The sequence below is a fragment of the Heliangelus exortis genome, chromosome 5 (assembly GCF_036169615.1).
Source record: "Heliangelus exortis chromosome 5, bHelExo1.hap1, whole genome shotgun sequence".
NCBI classification, from domain to species: Eukaryota; Metazoa; Chordata; class Aves; order Apodiformes; family Trochilidae; genus Heliangelus; species Heliangelus exortis.
In genome coordinates, this window is record NC_092426.1 from 34,050,197 (window position 1) to 34,070,116 (window position 19,920).

Below are 19,920 nucleotides of genomic sequence, written 5' to 3' on the forward strand. Positions count from 1 at the left end.
CACAAGGACTTCTCTTGTGTGTTCATGTAGGGTATTGTTCACAGAGTGGCTTTGCAAAGCTCTGCTGGCTTGAGTCACAGCTGTCCCTTGCCCTGGAGCCAGCAGTGCTGCTGGGACCAGCAGTGAACAGGTCTCCTGCAGCGAGTCATGACTCCTGCACAGGGACAAACAGCTGGAGGCTGCCTGGAAGACCTCTTGTAACTTCTGAGAGAGATGGTAGACTTTGGGCCCTAGGTAAGCTGCCCCTCAGAGCATCAAGGAAGAGCAGAAGTAGAGTTTCCTCTGTAAACATAGCACAGGGTACTTGGTGTGCTGAGGAAGGGAGGAATTGAATTTCTCTGGGTGACAGCAGAAACTGTTGGAAGGCCTTTCAGGAGTGTGTTTGCTGCTGACAAGGTGTGTGTGCTTATTCAGTATATTGTTAACTCTGCCAGTCTCCAGGCCTGTTCTAATCTGCTTAGTTCTATGGAGCACACATCTGTTTATAAACTTTAACAAGGATGGAGTGTCTTGAGCATTAGATGCTAATTGAAACTGCACGGAGTGAAGGTGGAGCCTGCTAGGCAGAGCTAAACAGAAAGCACAGGATGACAGAGCTGCAAGTCACTGTGGTCACAGTCTTGTCCTTTTTTCTGCTTCTGCAAATGTGCCAGCAGACACAGCTATGCAAATCTGCCAGCTGTCTCCTTGGGTAGTTAGTCCCTGGAGTCCCTGTGTAACCAACTCTAGAGCAGGCTTTTGAATTTTCAGTTAACCAACCATAGCTACTGTGCCTCTTTGTGTGGCTGGATTTGGGAAGTTGAGGTTCTGTATCCTCTTTTCAAAACACCTTTTCTGGTAGTGATGATAGAAACAAAATATTCAGTATTACAGTGGAAGCAGGCTGGAGAAAAAGTAAAACTGAAAACCTGAATGCTGTGAGCTAAAAATCTAGGAGTTAAAGAATGCAAAAAGCAACTAACAGCTTGGTTTCAGAGCAGTTGATCAAATTTTAGGTTTGCTAGGATCATTCTTCCCAGTTTCAGGGCAATTACTGTTTTAAGGCTTGTAGGAGAAAGATAAGGGCAGCAAAAAATAGAATGAATAAGTGCTGGTCACAACATTTAGTTGGATAGGAGCATGTTTAATCATTATGGAGTAAGAGGAGGGGAAAAAAGCATGAAGGAGAAAGTAATTTTATTTCCCATGTTCCCTGGATTTATTAATTTATTTACTTGGAAATTGCTAGTAGCAAGCATGTGGATTTTTTTTCAGTTGTACTTTTAACAAGGCTGAAAATTTTAAAAGAAGAGGCAATTCAGTAAAAACAATTGAAGACATAAGAACTGCTGTATCCCCCATTGCAAGTGCTTTGTGTCTGTTGATGTTAAGGGAACTGAATTAATATGCCTCTGATGTACTGGGGGGGAGAAACCAGGGCAAGAGGACACAATTCTAAATGCAGGGAAGCAAGTGAGATTCGACTTTCAAACAGATCCTTATAATAAAGTTGTCCATTCTTTTGTTCCTCTCAGCATAAAATAGAGAAATATAGAAAGGAAATGGCTGAACAGAAAAATGGGATTCTGTGTAACAAGCAGCAAGAGTACATGAGGTGGGAGAAAGCAGATGGAGCAGAATGCCAGAAACAAGGATCTTTGTATAATAAAGCTTGTCAGAAATTCCTCCCTTCTTGATGTTACAGTTTAATTTCCAGCAAATTGTTTGCTCTTTCATCAGCTTTAACTGGCCTTTATAAAGTGGTAGGGCAGCTCAGCAAGTAAATAACAAAGAAAAATAGCATTGCATCTTCTTTTAATTAGGCAAGATATCTGGTGGGATGGCTCTGATGTCAGATACACTTACCATCAAATGGAATTTTCCAAAGTGCTTGTGTCCAACTAGTAATCAGTTGGGAGAGGACGCCTCAAGTCATGCAAGCACTGCTGAAAATTTTGCCCAGTGTGTTTAACAGTCTGAAAGATGAAATTAGTATCTTGCTGTTTAAATTTGCAGGCAGTACAGTACTGAAGAGGAACTGCAAAATTCCCAGGAAGTCTGAGTAACATGAGATTACTCAGAGTAACAGAGCAACTGGGTAACATGTGAAAATCTATGAAGAGAGACTGAAGATAGCAGATGCAGGCAGCATTTGGAAATGGGCAACAATCTGTTCCCTTGAACAGTTTGCACTGTGGCAGCCCATTCAGAGTTGTCTTAGGAAAGCAAGGTAGAGCTATATTCCATTTCACTCTATTTACTCTTGGTACGTAGGTACCCCCAGACAGCCCCCTAATTATCTTTACTAAAAGTCTACTGGCAGTACAAGAGAGCTTTGTAGTTCCAACTTGCCTAGTTCTGTGATGAGAACAGACGTGTCACCAGATCAGGCTGGGTCCTGAATAATGCTGAAAGGAAGCTTAATTCTGTAGCAGTACTTCTAGCTGGAGAGATGCTTCTGTGCTCCCAGTTTGCTTAAGTAGCAACAGGCCCTTCTGTTATCTTCAGCTCTCTGGGGCATGATTTACTAGAAAATAGTATGCTGAATAAAGCAGTTTTATACAGCAATTGTGAGGCAGTTCTTGTGGTTTTCTTAGTGACCCTTTTTGTCAAGTCATCTAGAGGTGTGTTGGGAAGCAACAAGCCACATTTTAGTCAGGTTTTATAAGTGGCAAAGGTGTATGCCCCTGAATAAGAAGGATATGGTCACAAATAACCTCTGTTATGCAGGAATGCTCTTGTTCTAGTGGGCTTTACACACTGGGGTGACTTTCATTGCTGATGGGCAGTTGAAGAGCAGGAAGGCTTGACTTCAATAATCACAGCTATCAAGGAGAAAACACAGGTGGAGTAGGTAACTTGCTTCCCTGTGGAATTAATGCAGAATGGACACTATGCCTGGCATTGTAGATGTTGCAGGGGAGTGTGGGATCAGTGTCTCTCTGGAGCAATGGAGGAAAGATGCAGTGAGTTGGATTCTGTTTACCCTGTGAGCTAAAGAGTAAAGGTCATCTCTCGGATTGTCTCTTCCACCCTGAGAATAAGAGTGACAGCTTTTGATGTGCAATAACGAGGTTGTTGTGATGTGTCTTCATGACTTCAAATTTTGATGCTGTGGGGGCAGGGCTGTGGAAGTAGATCATGGCATTTGATATAAGACAGATACCTCCACCTACCTCACTAATGAAGGGAAATTTCCCTTTTCCCCTCAGCCATGCTAACTAGGTAGAAAAATGGGAAAAAAGGAAAAACCCAGTGTCATAATCCAGAGTGATGTCTCCCAGGTCTTGGGAGGTCTTTTCCTGCTTTGTCCTTAGTGATAATAGCAAGAAAAATGGGGTTGAGAAGGAGCAGTGGGTCTGTCTTTTGAGGAACACCTTCCTTTTCTAAACATTAAATTCTGTTTCTGATTCTTGGGAAGTGACCTTTACAGGAGGCAACATGGTATAATGGTGTGTTTAGCCACAAAATGGCCTTTTGCACAATTGCATCAACTGTTTAAGTACTGAGAACCTAATTAAGGTTTGTGTAACCCTTTGAGAGAAACAAAAAAATCTATGTCTTGGCATTGCTTAGTTTTGAATGTGTATTTTAGCAGCAGCAACTTTGAAATCCCTGGGTACCTGGTGAAAAGATCTAATCCAGAGATTTTGGAAAAGAGCTTTTTGTAGATTGACCCTAACATAAGATCCTTTTGTAAGGTTTTAGAAGGCTCTTCAGTGACCATACAGAAGGCACGTGGTGTTAGTTGGAGGATGGGTGGTCAAACTCCAGTTGAGTACTTTGACTTAGGGGGAGGAGCACAGATCCGGGGGGAAAAGGCACAGAAATTCTGAGTTTACATTTGGCTTTTCAGTATTTCAATAAAACCTTTATGAAAGATAGAGATTATTATAAGGAAGTCCAGCTGGGAAGTAGACCTTTTGATGCCTCTCCCTTCTTTCTCAAACTTGAGTTACTTTCTACTGGGTCTGAGGTGTCTAAGAGTTTCATCCTCTACTCTCCATGTCAATTGCCAGAATATAGCTGTTGTTACCAGTACCATCCTAGATTGTTAATGTGCCTAGAATAGCCTTTTCTAAAAAATGAATAGGAAAGGCAGGGGTGGACAAGGGGCAAAATAAAGGATGGCACTGCAGGCTGTCTAGTGTGATCAGCACTGTGAAATTGAGTGCAACAGGCTTTGGACAGTCTTTGTATTGGCAATGGGAAGCAAGTTCTGACAGTGTCTGTGCTTGATGTGTCTGGTGAGAAGGAGTAACCCCTGTGTGTTGAGCAAATTGGGGGGGGTGTTGGAGGAGATTGGAATAAAGGAAAAGTTGCCATAAGTTTGAAAGAAGGGCTTGTGGAATCATCATACTGCCTCTTGTCCTGGTAGCTCCCTGCTGCCTACTAAGTGTGGCTCTGCAGTGCCAGCTGCCTAACTTGTAAGAGAGTGAGTTTTCTGTTCTTTCCTTTGCCTAAAAAACTTCAAATCCCATTCTACTTAATATCAAAGAGATGGGGAAACAAATGAACAAAACTAGGAAAGCTCTGGGTAAAGGAGATACTGTTTCTGGCTTTTGTATCAGAATGGCTTCATAGTACCTGCTGTTGATCCATGATCCAGTTGTGGTTTGGAGCTCTCCAATTTCTGTTTACAGTGTTATCCCTATAATACTTATTCTCCCTGATTAAATGTCTGTGTTTTCTGAAATTTTCTGTATTGGTGTGAAAAAGAAATTGGTTATAGAATACTATTTGATGGGTTTCATAAATGGACTCCTGTTTCTTCTCTGGAGCTTGGTTTTACTGTTCGGACACTAATTTATTAGCACCAAAATAACCTCCCTCCCTGCTGTGTTTTCTCTCTAGTTCTCAAAGCCATAAGACATCTGAATCTCTTATTTAAGTGTTCTCAAGGAGTCTGCATGCGCAGTTGGGAAACTTTCCAAGCATGTCTCTTGGGGGGGAGGGCAGCATTTCTGCTATTTTTATCATTATTTCTTTGGGGCTTCTATTTCCTTTGTGTGAGAAAATTCACTGACAAGAGGCTGAACCATGCAGTAAATCTGAAAGTTATATGGGAGGCTTTCACTCAATGACCAAGAAACCCTTTAGTGCTCTCTGGGCATTTTCACCAAACTCTCTGGTAGAACAACCTCCCCTGACCAACTGAAGAGACATGCTAGTGTAGCCTGGCATAGAATTAATATGTTTTGGAAGTGGTTAGTGTAGGGGCACTATCTGTGTACTGCTTATTTTTGCTTTGTCTGGGGTCTTCATTAGTGTCAGCTGGTGAACTCCATCTGGCTGGCCATAGTGCTTGGTGATTTATTGTCTCTGTACTGAACTGTGACTCAGAGGATGTGATGTGAAGCATTGAGATGTAGATACAGTGACTGCGAGTGGCTGGAGTCAGTGGCCTGCACATCCTGAAGGCCAGGTACCATATATACCTGTACTTTGTGCTTGTCCAGGGCTGCAGAAATTGAGTCTGAATTGAGTCTTTTGTCTAGGGAGTCCCATACAGGAAATGCTTTCTTCATTAAGCTCCCTGAAAAAGTGACCTGGGAACATGCATTGGGTCAGCTTTAAGGATGTGAGATGCCCAATGTGTTAGGGGGGTCATGTGGATCTTGCATTTCTCTTGAAAGTGTGAAATGATCTCCTTGTGATCAACCTCTCCAGAACTGGAGCTTGCTGAGTCCCGTGGCCCAGGGTCAGCAGATACCTGGCTGAAGCCAGGTTTGATGGGCAGAAGCCTTGTGAGGCCTGGGAAGATGTGTGTGAGGCAGCTTCAGTAGCTGGATCTGTAGAAGGAGGGGAGAAATCTAGCTCAAGAAATTTTTACCCCAGCAGTGGCAGTAATACTCAGAACTCTGGTGAAAGAACGCAGAGAAAAAGGATGGGATAACTTTGCCCTCCTGTGGTTTAAACTTCTGATAGTTGAGGGGATATTAGATGGGAGGACTGATAGAGGGGAAGAGCTTGACATTTGGATGCTCACTTCCTACCACATGCATTCATGTGATGATGTGGGAGGCAGATCTGGATCCATCTGTGGGAGCGTGAGGGCTTCCAAGGGTGTTCTCAGCAGTCTTCCCAGCTCTGCAAAAGCTGGGAATGCTCATGAATTTTTCTTGATTTGTGCTCACTGGAGCACTTCCTGAGGCATTCAGGCATGCTGCAACAGTTTCCTTACTGCATTCTTCCCTGGGGAGAATCTGAAATGCTTTTTTTCTCTGTAAGAAACTTCTTGAAACTGCTTTGCTCTTCCATGGTTTGGGAAATATTATGTTGTTTTGGGCTGACGGCTTGTAACTTCTCCTCCTGTCTTGGCTGCTATTGCTTAATGCTTCCCTTTCAAAGCCTAAGTCAGGAGAAGGTGGTTGTGAAATCTGTCTGCTAGATCAGTGTCTATAGCTATGAGATGTAGTCTGTGTTGCCCAGAGTACTGAAAGGAATTTTTATGTTCTAGGGAAATACAAACCTAAACAAGGAAAGAAGTCTTTCCTTTAAACAGTTACTTGTCTTTGGGAATAATCTGCTCCTCCCACCTCATCTTGTTTCTCAGAATATTGTAGAATTCAGCTGTTACAATATTTTGTAATATAAAGTTAGTGTTTCATTCTGATAAGACTTCTGTCTCTCCCAGTGAAGGTAAGATGGCTCTGCATCTCTTGCAAACAGATCTGAAATGTTGTCCTACTGGATAATCTAGACAGAAAGGAGCAAGTAGTATTGTAGTGGATACTGTTGTTGTCCATTAAAATTCTAACTTAAATATTGAAATGCACAAAAAACAGTCCTTGCAGATAAGTGCCTTAAGGAAAAAAAAAACCAACAAAATAACAAAACCCAAAATCAAAATACAAACAAAAGCAACACATGCCCTAAAGCCCTAGGTAGCCAGGCCATCTCTTTTATGGAGCTGAGCAGGTAAAAAAGAAGTTGCAATTATTGTCTGATTTAAGGGAATGCTGGAGGTGAGAGAGAATTTTCTCATACATGTTTGAGGAAAGACAGCTCTGAGGACAAGCAGTAGGACTCTATGAAGGAAAAGGCAAAATTTTAAAAAGAGACTTGGAATTCCAACATCCAACATGATGCTGTAAATGCTGGCTGGAAAGTGCATAAGACAACGAGCAATGAAAATGGTTTCATATTGTTTTGCCTCTTGTGGCATTCAAGGAAAGAGTTTTGTAACTCAGTTGGTTTGCAGATGCTGTTGTCTGGAAGAACCTGGCCTGCAACAGTCTCTCCATTTCAATAAGACAGTGTCCTAGGCCCCAGGGTCTGGCTGGCAAGGAATTACAGTAATACCACTCATACTTGGCCTGTTGAAGTCACAAGAGATACAGGTAAAATTATGTTGTCAAGGTGTGATCCTGGGTATTTTATGCAGCCAAAATTAAATCAAGCATTTTCACACTGGTGCTATCCTGTTAACTGTATGCCTGGAAAAATATTCTTGTTGCTTTAGCAAGAACTGCCCTGACCTGACCAATGGTGCCACATAGTATAATGCAGTAGCAGGAGGAAGCCACTTGGGAGAGCTGAGCAAATATGTGTCTCAAAACAATAAAATTAATGAAATGTCTCAAATCACAAGTTAACATTGGATGGTAACACAGCAAGATGTTAATGCAGCATGTGTTCCAAGCTATCTGTTAGTCCTGGTTATGGCAATAAAGGTTGAAGTAAATTCCTGGCTAGAGAGACCTGTGTGGAAGAACTACTGAAATGTGAAATCCCACATCTGAGTTGTGTATTGGAAAAGAGAACATATCTGTTAAAGCAATCAAATTAATCTGCATCTTTGTTATTGAAATGATTTATATTGGTGACAAAGGGCCCTTAAGTCATCACATTGGGCTCTCCAGGCTACCTGAAACCATGGATTCACAAAAGCTCTCTGAAGAGGGAACCCGAGGCAGGGAGGCAAAGCAACAGATAAGCTAATAGTAGCCCTTGTCTATCGGGTCAGGTTCCTTGTGCCTAGACCTTAGTTTCAGCTACTAAGCTGCAGTGTTTCCTGCTTTGAAATTTCAGCCTCTGGTGCAAGGATCCATGAAGTCTAAATCAGTAAGGGGCTGTGTTTTGGCTAGGTTTGTGGCTGTAGGTAAGAGATGAAGTTGTCTCTAGAGGTTCTTGAGCATCAGTGAGGCAAACCGTGCTCCAAAAACACAAGGAAAGGAGCAAAAGCAACCCCATAATGAAGCATTATGAGAGCATTTGCTCTTTATTTTTTTTAAGCTTTAACTTATATTTTAATTGTTACAGAATAGAGAACTTGTCTTGGTTACCATGGCATACAAAAGAGAAACAAAGAATATGTATGGTCTTGTATAACTTGTTGCTCAAAAGCAGCAGAGAGGCAGGACTGAAGTTTTACAGCCCTTGAGGAGAGCTGGTTTCTTTCCTGATGATTTTTGCTTTGAAAATAGCTATTCTTTGGGAGTTTGGGTTGTACAGTTTGTTGTTTTTTTTTTTTTTTGTCAAATGGAAGGAATGGTATTTCACCTTTTATGGTTTTAGCCATAACCTTTTTTCATTATGTGCTTTTTCAGATGGATGTTTTTACTTGCCTGTGCTTTGACTCCAGTGGCTATAGTGAAAGTGTCAAAGGGCAAGTAATATTTCAAAGGGTTGTTTTTGTACAGTTTCTCAATCTTGGCTTGTTTCAGTTCAGCTTTGTTTACTCTGTGGATGTTCAGGATGAGAATTTAGAAAGACAGAAAGGACACTTGCTGCTAGGTATGGTTTTGGCAGTTGGCTAACACATCTTGTATAGGCAGTTTGCTAATTCATTCTGATTTGCTTAGAGCTGTTGGTAGGTCCTGGGAAGATGGAGGCATCAAACCAAACATTTTGTAGCCATTGTATCTCTATAGCAAGACAGTCTTTCCAAAATAAGTGGCTGAAAAGATTTTTTTTTTTTTTTTTTTTTTTTTTTTTTTAATATACACTGTGTTTGTGTGTGTATGGTGATATTAACCTGCCATTTACTTCCCATATACCATTTGAATGTGAGTGGGTGGACTGTGTGGCACTCGGCCTGTTCTGACAGAACTGATGGTGTCTTCTGACTGGTAAATCAAAGAAGCAGCAGCATCCCACCAGACCTTGATGCTGCTTGATGCCACTTGCTAGTCATATTCCAGTCATGAAGAAAGCTTACTGGTAGCTTCAGTGGGTTACCTCCCTTTTTTCCCAAAAAAACACTCTTCAGTTACTTGCATTGCTGGTAAATAAGACCATATACTGACTAGCTGTTAGGTTTCAGTGCAGGTTATACAGGCCTGATACCACCTTTCCTAGTTACACCTCACTAGCTCTTACATTGCCCAACACTGTTTGAATGTTGAGCAATTTAGGTGTGTCATAGCTAGCTCTTCTCACTAGAAGAGACTTCTTCAACTTCACTGTATGTGTCTTAGAGCTTTTGAATCATTAGAGTCTGTATTGAGTCTGTATTAGCCCATCAGCTCAAGAAAATGTAGCTGAGTGGTTGAACTTGCAGCCTAACTGGGAGGCTCTAAGGCTCTGTGGTCTCTGGGAAAGCCAGGTTTGCCATGTGGAGTGCTTCTGTCAATGTAGCCTGAGGTGCCTCCAGCTTTGGATAGGATGACTTGAGGATGTTTAAGATGTTTAAGTGGGGCTACTTTTTTTTTCCTGCTGGATTCTGCAGAGTAGTTGTTCACAATGCTTGAGCTCCTGTAAAGCCAACAGAAAAGATGACTTAATATTCACAACTAACTTAGCCACATCTAGAGTGAAAATATGAAGTATGCTTAGGAGAGGCTTTCCAGTGAGACAGGGCTAATAATTCTTTGCAGTTCTGCCCAGCCAGTGGTGAAATATTTGAGTGCTTGTTCTGACAAGTCCCGTGACAGAGATGAGTCATTCTTAGCAGATCAACAAATCTGCCTAGATATTAAACTCCTTATCTTCAGTGGTCCTGAACAGACCCAAAGGTGGGAAGAGATATGGCTTGGCAGGAGGAAAAAGTATTCCTCAGTGTGTGTTGATGGATCAGATGAAGGTTTCAGGATTGCTGTCCATTCCCACCTTTCCCTAGCAAAGCCCTCTGTAGATGTAGTTCATTAACCCAGGGCTTTGGGCTTCCTGGTTATTCCTACACAGATGAAAGTGGAACAATGCTTAGCACAAAGCAGTCTCCTGTGTGCATGCCATTACTAGATCGGCCTTGGCCAAACTTCCAAATTAGTACTTTTTGGATAGGCTGAGTCATAGACAACAGCTGCTGCTGCTGAAAGGATGAAAAATTAATCAGCTGCAAAAGGCTCATTAGCAAACCAAGGAGGCCTACCAGGGCAGAGCTTTCAAGTGACTTGGCTAGTGTAGGGATCTTTCCATGCACGTGTAAGAAGATAAGGTTTCCAAACTCTAAAATTCTTACTTCAGAGATTCTCATGTCCCCTCAGAGTTCAGGAGTGCTTCTTGGGCAGATTTGTGGTTGTGCAATGATCTGTGTCAAGTCTGAAAAGAAACCATAGCAGAACTGGGGTTATTAGAAGGTAGGCACAGGCTGGGTGTTAAGTAAGGGGGAGCCAAGTGTTGTGTCTGGTGGTGGTGACTACCAGAGTTCCACCTGGTAGTGGAAGAAGAGCAATGAATTCCTGCTGTTAGTGTTGCCAGCCAGGTGACTTGTGTCATTCAGAGCTTGAGCAGCCATGCTGTAGCCCACAGTGGGACTTTGGGCAACTGCCATAGCAAGAATTTTTAAGGCCTTATTGGAGAGAAGAACCCAATTAATGTGTTAGGCTGAAGTTTAGGGAGATGAGGTATTTTGTAGTCATGTGGAAATCCACAAGAAAGTTAAGCAGCTTGAGGCACTGCTGAATTGCAAGCCTCTTGTCACTTGCTGGTAGACACGAGTTTTGCTCTGCTGTACCCTGCAGGCAGGTTTCCCCTGTGTCCTCTTCTTATATCAATAGAGGGACTGTATTTCAGTCAGGAGTTGCAGACCAGTCAGCACAAATAGGTCTTCTCTCTCATGTTAAAACCTGGTCTCCAAAATCAGCATGAAGCATCTGACAGGCTTTTTCCTCTATATTGTCTCATTGTTTTTGCTGAAGGGTCAGATGGTTTCACTGAGACCAGAACTAACTCATAGCGTGTGTCAGGCTTTTATCCTGAAGATAGCCACAGGATATTACTGTTTCCAAATTGAGGACCCACCTCAAAACTGCCAAGGAAACAGCAGAGTAAATGTGTAGTTTACCTCTGAATTGAGGCCAATTTTTAGCTTTGCAAGTTTCTGGAAAGGGGCAAGGAGGGACAAGGTAAAAAATCAAAGCTGTGTGAATAGCAAAGTTGAAATTTAGATTTAGCCCCAGTAGCTGAGGACAGTGGATGTTATTTGAGTCCAAATGCCATGCTAACACCTTATTTACTAAGCTGCCTCTTTTACACAGTAGGTGCTGTGCATTCCTGCACAGCTGCTTGTTCCTTTTAAAAAATATACTAATTTATTTTGACAATTCTTTGTTATATTTATAAATAATCTTCTCCTTGTTGTGATATAGTGAGATTTAGAAACACTGAGCTACCACTGAGAAGATAGCAGCCCCAGACTAGTGTTAGCTGCCTCTGCCTTCTGTTGCAAACACCTCTGAACACTTTACATTACTTTTAAATTGGAATTTCAAACTAAAACCCATATGCGACTTTCTTAGGGGAACCCTTTAAACCAGACTTTTAAAGGGGGTGAAAACCTATGAAACTGTCTGGGTGCTACTTACAACAGTGGGGTTTGGGTTTTGAAAGTAGTATCTGGGATCCTGCCAGTTATACAAAGTGTTGTTTACATCACTTGCTTAATGTCCTTCTGCAAACATGTGGAAGTAATTATGGTGCGGTTGGAAGAAGGCATAGGAAGGCTGGAAGCAGCCTTGGAAAACAAAAGCAAATGAAACATGTGCCACTTGGAAAGTTGTCCTATGCCCACAGAGGAGAGCAGGTTTCTGTATTAAATTGGCTGTTCTGGAGCCACTGTACTGCTGGCTCCAACTGCAGCCCAGCTGCAAATTGTAGATGTTTTCCTGGCAGTATGGGATGCTGTGAAGTACCTGTCAGCTCACCTTCATCCTTACTGAGCCTGAGCAAGCTCCGTGAGCTTCCACACACCTCACCAACAGCAATTTTTATTGATTTATTTCTTTGTGTGTGTAACAGTAAGATTCCTTTATTGGAAGCTTTTAAATGCACTTCTGTAGTTGTTCTGAGTTTGTTTCCCCCTGCTTGTTAATGTTTCCGAAATTAACTTATCAGTGATGGCTTTTTTAAAAAGCACCAAGTTTTTGTCTTGTGATTTGATGTTACCCTGATGTCCAGAGAATGCCTGGGGTGGATGAAAGCCCTTCTGCAGCCAGCCCCTTGCAAGCATAACACAGAGCCAGGTCTGTAAAACGTGGCAGTGTTAGTCCCAGAGCCTTAGGCTGAATCGTTTGGGAATGTATCTGAGGGGAGCACATTACAGGTGGGCCTGTTATAAAATAATGCAGTTGTCATAGTGAATTAGCACTTTTCTGGGGAGGCAGATCTGCTGCTGGACTGCAGTTGAGGTTTGGTTGCTGCCTTACATCACAGGAATCTTTCTTTCACAGATGTGAATCTTTTGTTAGCCCTGGATTTTGTGTCTTGGTTTTCCCCGCCTAGGATTCAGCAAAGCCTGTGCTTCTGTTTTAGAGGGGGAAAGGAACTTGAAAGGCTTAAAATCTATATTTCTGCTGAAATTTCAGTGAGAGGGGGGAAACTATCCAACTGAAGCAAAGCTTTCAAAGGTGCAAACAGAAAAGTATATTTTACATCAAGAAAATCTGTAGCACTCTAGAAGCACCAATGGCAGCTTCATGTAGCCTAAACAGTTTTACTCTTGTAGCATGTAAATAGAATTTGCATTTTAGAGCACGCTTTGCGGCTGATGGTTTTCTTTTTTAGGAAAGAAATAAGCCACTGGAAAAAAAAAATCATGTATCTAATAGAAAGATAGATGAGACCCATAATTAATGTTGCACTAGCAGGCTTCCTCCATGGCTGGCTAATCACAGCTGAGTGTTAATAAGCGTAGAGTTTTTTTAAATACTGTTGTAACATGTTAATTAGGATAATTTGGCTTCATATATCTCTTGAGCTACCAGATGGCAACTGCATTGGTGGAAGGATGCAATTATAGTCTTTTCTTTCTTCCTTTTTCTTTGCCTGTACTCCTTCTCCCCTGCTGCCCCTCTGTGCTCCCCTCCTCCCCCCAAAAAAACCAAAAAACAAACAAACAAAAAACCCCACAAAAAAAAACCAAACCCAAAAAAAAAAATAAAAGGCAGCTTTGGTGTGGATGGGGGATGGTTGTGTGAGGGGTGCCTGTTACTGCACAGTACAAGTGTTTGTGTCTAATTATATAAATGCACAGCTATATGATTATATATACAAATCTCTTTGCTTTGGTTTCTTCTAATTTACCCACATTAAAACATAATGAAAAATAAGCCTCCTCTTCAGAGTATGTCCTTGCTGGAGAAACTGTAATTTCCCTGCAAAGGCTCCAGTCCTGCTTAGTTTGCTCTTCTGTCATTGGCTTCAGAGTAAGCAGCATCTGGAGCCAGTAAAGACAGAGAGCTTATTTTTCAGTGGACTTTTGCCTCTCTTTAATACACAGAGCCCAAAAGAGGGTTATGTTTTGCAGTGTGCTTTTAGGAAGGCTTAAAATATTTTAGGGGCAGGGTCAGCGAGAAGTGTGTGTGCTCACAATGGAAGCTTTTTATTGACTTCTGCCTCCTGTAAGTAAAATATAAAGAAGTCCTTTAGCCTCAGCTGTTGTGACTGGGCCCCAGCAGCAGCTGCAGTCTTGGGTTTGTTCCTCTGGGAAATTTCCCATCTGCTCATGTGCTAGAGAAAGCCAGAGGGCTGAAAAGGAGAAGGTTCAGAATCTGTTCTTTTGGTTCAGTCTGCATCTCCACCCAAGAAATTACAGACCAGTGGAAAACCTGGGCATCTGGTAATCTGTCTTTGATGGTGTGAATGTTGTTTCTGGCCAAGAAACATACTGAGTTCTAAAACTGTTTCCAGCTGGCAGACGATAGCTTCAGTCTGGGTCCCTTTTCAGATATTCTCTCTACAGTTACTCTATTTGTATAGTTAAAAAATGCAGGTTAGCACACTTGTGGGCAATAAAAAGAAAAATAAAAAAATTTTTTAAAAAAGAAGAAAATAAAAGGAAAACAAACAAACAAAAAAACATACAAAAAAACCAACCAAACACAAACAAAACCCAAAACACAACCAAAATCAACCAATCCTTTATATACCTGGAAGGGGGAGTAGAGCATACTCCACCTTCACCAGGAAGAATCCACCTGTCCTCTAGGGAGGAGGCTTTCTAATGCCTGCAGGAGACATTTGGGTTGGAATCTTAACTGTTTGGGCTAAAATATGTGCCCCCAGATGTCCCCAGGATGTCTGGAGAGAGAGGGTACATTCTCAAATTTGGTTCCCAGAGGAGCAGGTCATTGCTCTGATTCTTGCAGCCAGCACACCAAGAGAAACCCCAAAGCATATGACTTCCTGCTCAGCACAGACCTTCTGTCACAAGCAGTGATGTTCACCCAAGGACTACCTGATAAGTGCTTTCCTAGCCTAATATTGGCATTAATCCAAATGCTTAGACTGGGGAGGGTGATTCAGGAGCTGAGGGTTCATGGAGGGAAATACTGTGCTGCAAACTGTTAAATGCACTCAGGTGAACATCACTGGTTGGAAACCAGAAGGTGTTCAGTGCTCAGAACTGGAGCTGGTACTCCTGACTAACTGGAGCATGTGAGTGGAGGTGGCTGTTTTTGTATCTGCTACTTGTGCATCTACCTCTAAAGCACGTCTCCTTGTCACCTCTTTCTCAACAGGAAGGAAGGTGTGGGTGGGCAAGAGGCAGTACTGTTGATCAAAGCCAATCTGGGTGCTTTTTCTCTGCAGACCAGCTGGCTGGGAAGTGGTTTTTGCTTTGGTAAAAGATGATGCTTTGCTGATGTCGCTAGTCCAAAAAGGGTATGAAATGATACAGACTTGTTTTTTAATAAAACCAAACTGTTGCAGAGGAAAGGGCTTCTGAAAACGGCTTCTGCTGTTTGTTTATAGGCTGGTTTGTGCATATAAGGGATGAGAGGAAAAATAATCATGTTGCCTGTCTGGATTTTGCACTGAAAGAAAAGCTGGCTGCTCCTGTCCCCCCATCATTTGCTTCTTTGCAGAAGATTTGTGGAGCCAAATACCAGCCTCAGGCAAAAGAAGATGCTATGTTTGACTGAAGGCCCTGCTTTAAGAGGAAAAAATCCTGACCCAAAGAGAATCTTGCAGTTTTTTGTTCTGTGGTCACAGTGTCATTGAAACTGTGCTGATCTTCCTTTGCAAGCAGGAAGCTTGGGTCATAGAGCTCTGATATAGGTAGTTCTGTAGCCTTTGAATCAATTAGGTGTATATAAATTTTATTTATTTTATTCTCGAGCCAGCAAACCAGCTTTATTCCAGACTCTTCAGGGCGTAGGGGGTGAAGTTTCCAAGAGGAAAGCATCTAATTTGGACAATGAATTTCCTGTCTGATAGCTGGGAAGGGTTTTTAAAATAAAAGCTCTTGCTGTTGAGAATGGCACTTATGCCATTATGTCCAGGCTTTTGGCTTTAGTGCTGCTTTTCTAGTTTTTTGTCTCGGTAGGTACATAATGGGGTTTGAGTTCATCATAGACTAGGTAGGGACCTCTCCAGGAGGAAGAGCTAAATTTAAAAATGAAAAAGATTTTGAGTTGCATGACAGCTTAGATGGTATTTTATGTTAGGCGTAAGCTGAGGCGTTGTAGTCAGTCTGCAGGCACTGGGAGGGTGATGTGTTGCCTTTGTTGTTGTTTAAGAAGCTGCTAAGTGAGCTAGGCAGCTCTGAGTGGTTATGCTGCTGCTGTGGCTAAGGACAGGAGTGACATTATTATCTGGTTGGGTCACATTCATGCTTTTCTGAGTACTGGTGACAGAGGTTGGGAATATATCCAGTAAGTAAAGAGAACCAAGAACTGGGCTAGAGGAGGGGCAAAAGTGCTTCCTTATTGGCTTACTGAACAACCAGGAGATCAGTGGTGAGCTCGGATATTGTCCTGTTGGTGAGAACTGCAACTGCAAAGAGAGAAAACAGGGTCTGTTCTTTCACCAAGTATGCCTGGGGCTCTTGCTAGAAAATTCATTCAGTTGCTTCCTAAGGTGAAACTGATGTTCATTGTCACCCCTGAGTGGGATCTGTGGACAGCATTCTCTTAGAATTGCCAGAACCTCTAGAAGCCAAAATAAGCCTTATTGCTGGTCTCTGACTTGCACTTCCAACCTTATGTCTGGCCGTCTGCATCAGGCTACCCCAGGTTTTTATTGTGAAAAAGAATTGTGTAAAAAAGGTGAAGGTCTGCATATAGATTTACAAACAAAGAGCAACTGAAAAAAATGTAATCACTTACTGCTGCAAGCCTGTTCTGGGCACTAACTGAAGAGAAACAGTGAACTTGGCTCTGTTATTTTCAGCATGCTGTTAATTAAATCTGAGCCTCGGGTCTGAGATACTGAAAATGCTCAGTGTCTGCAGAAAGGCTTCAGATGCCACTGGTGTTTCAGACCACCCATTTAGCTAGGGCAGGACTCAGATCGAAGAGGCAAGTAGAGAGGGAGGATTACTCTCAAGAGTGCCTGTGAGAGTTTGGGGCTTTTTGAAGGTCCTTGCCAGAAGTTAGTAATAGCTTTTTCAGTTCCCTCAGCTGTGCGTTTGCATCACTTAAGTACAAGTTCCAGGAGTTGAGAATCAGAGGCCTCCATAGCAGGACAAGTAACTGGGGTATTTTTTGTTTTATTTTGGGTGCTTTTCTAGATGTACTGTGTCTGTGGATGGTGGCAAATCCTGCCTGAGACAATAAAGGTAAGGTGGTGGTGTTTTTGAGAACGAGAAGCTTGGACAGAGGCATGCTCGTTGCTGCTTAGAAGTTGAACTGGAGCAGAGCTTGGGAGGAAGTAAACAGGCCTGCCTGGTCCACTGGACCCACTTCTGGAGAGGAGTCAAGGTAGCACAAGAAAATTAGGAAGAGGCTGAGGGAACTTGATCTTGGAGTGCAGGAAACAATCTGTCCTTTCAGTACGGGGACAATTTACTGTGTACTTCTGTGTTCTCGTTCACAAAGATGTTTGCTCACCAGGCTGGCCATGCTCACATGTGACAGTCATGACAGGTTTAACCAGACTAGCCAGGGGAATTTCCATCTTGTTAGATCAGCAGGGTGGTTTTTGTAGGAAGTTTTTCTTCTATGAGTCTTGATAATAACAGTTAAATTGAGTAAGTTTTGTAGTAGTTAGGATCTTCCATTTCCAGTTTTCACATCCCACAGAAGTTGCCATATGTCTAAAAGGCCAGGAGGTGTTAATGTATTCAAACAGGGATATATTCAGAGGATCCAGCTGAGAAATTATCATCCACCTGAATTACTTCCAGAATGCTTCAGCACTGACATGTAAGCTTTGTCTGACACTGACCTGAGGACTGTCAAACAAGCTGGAGCACTTTTGTAGTCACTGAGGAATTAACCTGAGGCTCTGTCCAGCTTCCTTCTAAAGGTGCTGGGATTTGGGCCTGACTCATATAAACATCAGTGTTAATTTGTCAAAACTGTTCCCTTCCTAGCTTTAGTGACCTTTGTACCTTGCTGTGGAGAAGTAGAAGAAATGTTACTGATGTTCAGTGCAAAACATCCCTTTGTTAAGCAATATTATACCCATCTATCCACCCACGTAAGGTGATCAATGCCATGGTTTGTTCTCCCTCAGTTACAAACCCACAGCTATGCACTCAAGTGGTTGATGATTAGTAGTTGTCTTTTTCTGTTTCTTTTTTCTTGTGTGAATGCATTCAGTTAAGAGAATTTTATATTCATCATGTTGTCAGACTGTCCAGCAAGAGAGGGGAGTGACCAAAACACAGTTCAGGTATGTGGTGCAAAAAAAAAAAAAGGATATAAATCCCTTCTAGGACCTGGGAGTCTTAGTAATTGAAAAAAGTACAGTGGCAAGCAACCAAGACTGTTGTAAGGTGCTTTTCAGTCCTAAACAGTGTTGTGCTGTTTGAAGAAAGTCTGTACTGGCAAGCTGCTACAGTTCTGAGGTAACTATCCAGGCAGATTGAAAGATATTTTAAACTTACAGTGTATGTGTAAGTGGGGTGTATGGTACTTGATCCTTTGCCTACAACAGGCTCATCCTACTTGAGCTTTGCAAATCTTCTACTTATCTGTGAATTTCACTCACAGAGATCAAGGCTCAGCAGTGTGTCACCTGTGCCTGGGTATATAAAACCATTACGTTTATGACATCACACCAAGTACCACATGTATCCATCTGTGGGATTGTCTGTTACCCTGTCTTAGGTTTATGTTGTTTTTATCTTATTGGAAATCCTTTGTATCTCTGTATCAGACTGGTGTTTGGGACTGTGCCTGAGCATGGCTCAACCAAAACATGCAAGTTGAGTTTCATTCTTTGGTGGTTTGGCTAATCAGCTTGGCCAACTGACACCTCTTATTTCTCCAAAAGAAGTGGTGTTCCAACCCCTCACAGGTGACTGAATTTGGTAGAAGAGAAAGTAGATGGAGCTTTGCTGCTACTAGAGATGCCACAGGAAAGGGAGCCAGCAAATGTCATAATACAGTGTTGCTTCAACAAACCACGTTCCTAAGTGTCGTGCTACTTGTTTTCAAGGTGCTAATAGCTATTCAGATAACAAAAGAGCAACTGAGCCCTCCTTGAAGGGCTTGTGTAACCTAGATAGAAAAATATTGTGGTTTGATGGGAAACTGAGTGGAGGTGTATATTGGCTTAATATTTCCCTTGCTTATAAAAAATTGCCTGTATATTAAACACCTAGGTTTTTTTAATACTATTTGCAGAACCTCCAGTGCATATATTTACTTCTGCCTGTCAATCAGAAAATTACACTCTTTTCTTAACAGAGTTCAGTGATGTTCAAAATGTTTGGACTTCTCGTCAGTTGTTACCTCTTTGTTTTTCAGCAGTGTGTGCAGGCAGAGAACCAGCTCAGAACGTGCCATAACTTTCAGTATCTCTTAGAAATGAGGCTTTTGGGAGTAGAGCTCTGCCCTCTCTGCAAGCAGTGCTGCAATGTTCAAAACCCCTGTTTCTGTGCATCCTCAAAGTCCGATGAACCAAAATGCTGGGAATAGATTTGCAAACCTAGGATGTCAGTGACCTCCTTGGAAGTTGCTAATTCTTGTAACTTGTCTTTCTTTTACCTGCTTGGAACAAACATCTATTTTAAGATGTCTCCTAAACTCTGGGATACTTCAAAAACTTGTTTCAGGGAGGGAGTTACTGAAGTTCTTGCATGTTTCTTTGTTTTTCAATTAAAACCCAGTGTCATTGTGTGTCTAGGCTGATACTATTGGGAAATAGGATCGAGAGTCACAATATATATATACACTTAGTATCCCATATTTTTCTAAAGAATTTATGTAACCTTCTCAGAAACTTCCACTAAGTGCCTGCTTCGCACCTTTGAAACTCGGAAGTCCTTAACTCGAGGGTCACAGTTTTGCTGTGTCTCTTGACATCTGCCTCGTTTTCATTTGGGAAGAAATACTGAAAATCTGTCCTTCGTGTTTTTGTTCGTGTGCCTCAAAAAGCATCAGTGTATCAAAGTCGTATCCAAACAGCAATACTGTAGTCAGGGGCTGCCCACGCAGCAGGATGCAGATGCTGCTGAGGGTGAAACACAAACAGCCCATTTGGGAAGCATGAGCTGGAAGGAAAGCTGGGTCAAGCTGCTCCCAGGCTCGGTACCAAACGGTGATGACACAGTCATGCTCTGGAGCACTAATAAACAGTTTACACAGGCAGATTTTCTCATCCTCTTGC

At 42.2% G+C, this 19,920-nt stretch overlaps 1 protein-coding gene and 1 long non-coding RNA gene across 13 annotated transcripts in view; both read left to right on the forward strand.

The window, feature by feature from the left end:
• SUSD6 (sushi domain containing 6) overlaps window positions 1–19,920 on the forward strand; it is a 98,012-nt gene that overhangs the window by 63,043 nt on the left and 15,049 nt on the right. For 8 of the 12 annotated variants that reach the window (XM_071744483.1, XM_071744487.1, XM_071744482.1 and 5 more), the window contains one exon: window positions 31–234. The exons of the other annotated variants lie outside the window; for them this stretch is intronic. In XM_071744483.1, coding sequence (XP_071600584.1) covers window positions 31–234 — 204 coding nt within the window. The remainder of the gene's footprint in view (window positions 1–30; window positions 235–19,920) is intronic. 12 annotated transcript variants of the gene reach the window in all.
• LOC139796455 (uncharacterized) lies at window positions 4,298–18,012 on the forward strand. The gene is made up of 2 exons (XR_011726012.1): window positions 4,298–11,336; window positions 11,561–18,012. It is a non-coding gene; the product is annotated as an uncharacterized lncRNA (long non-coding RNA).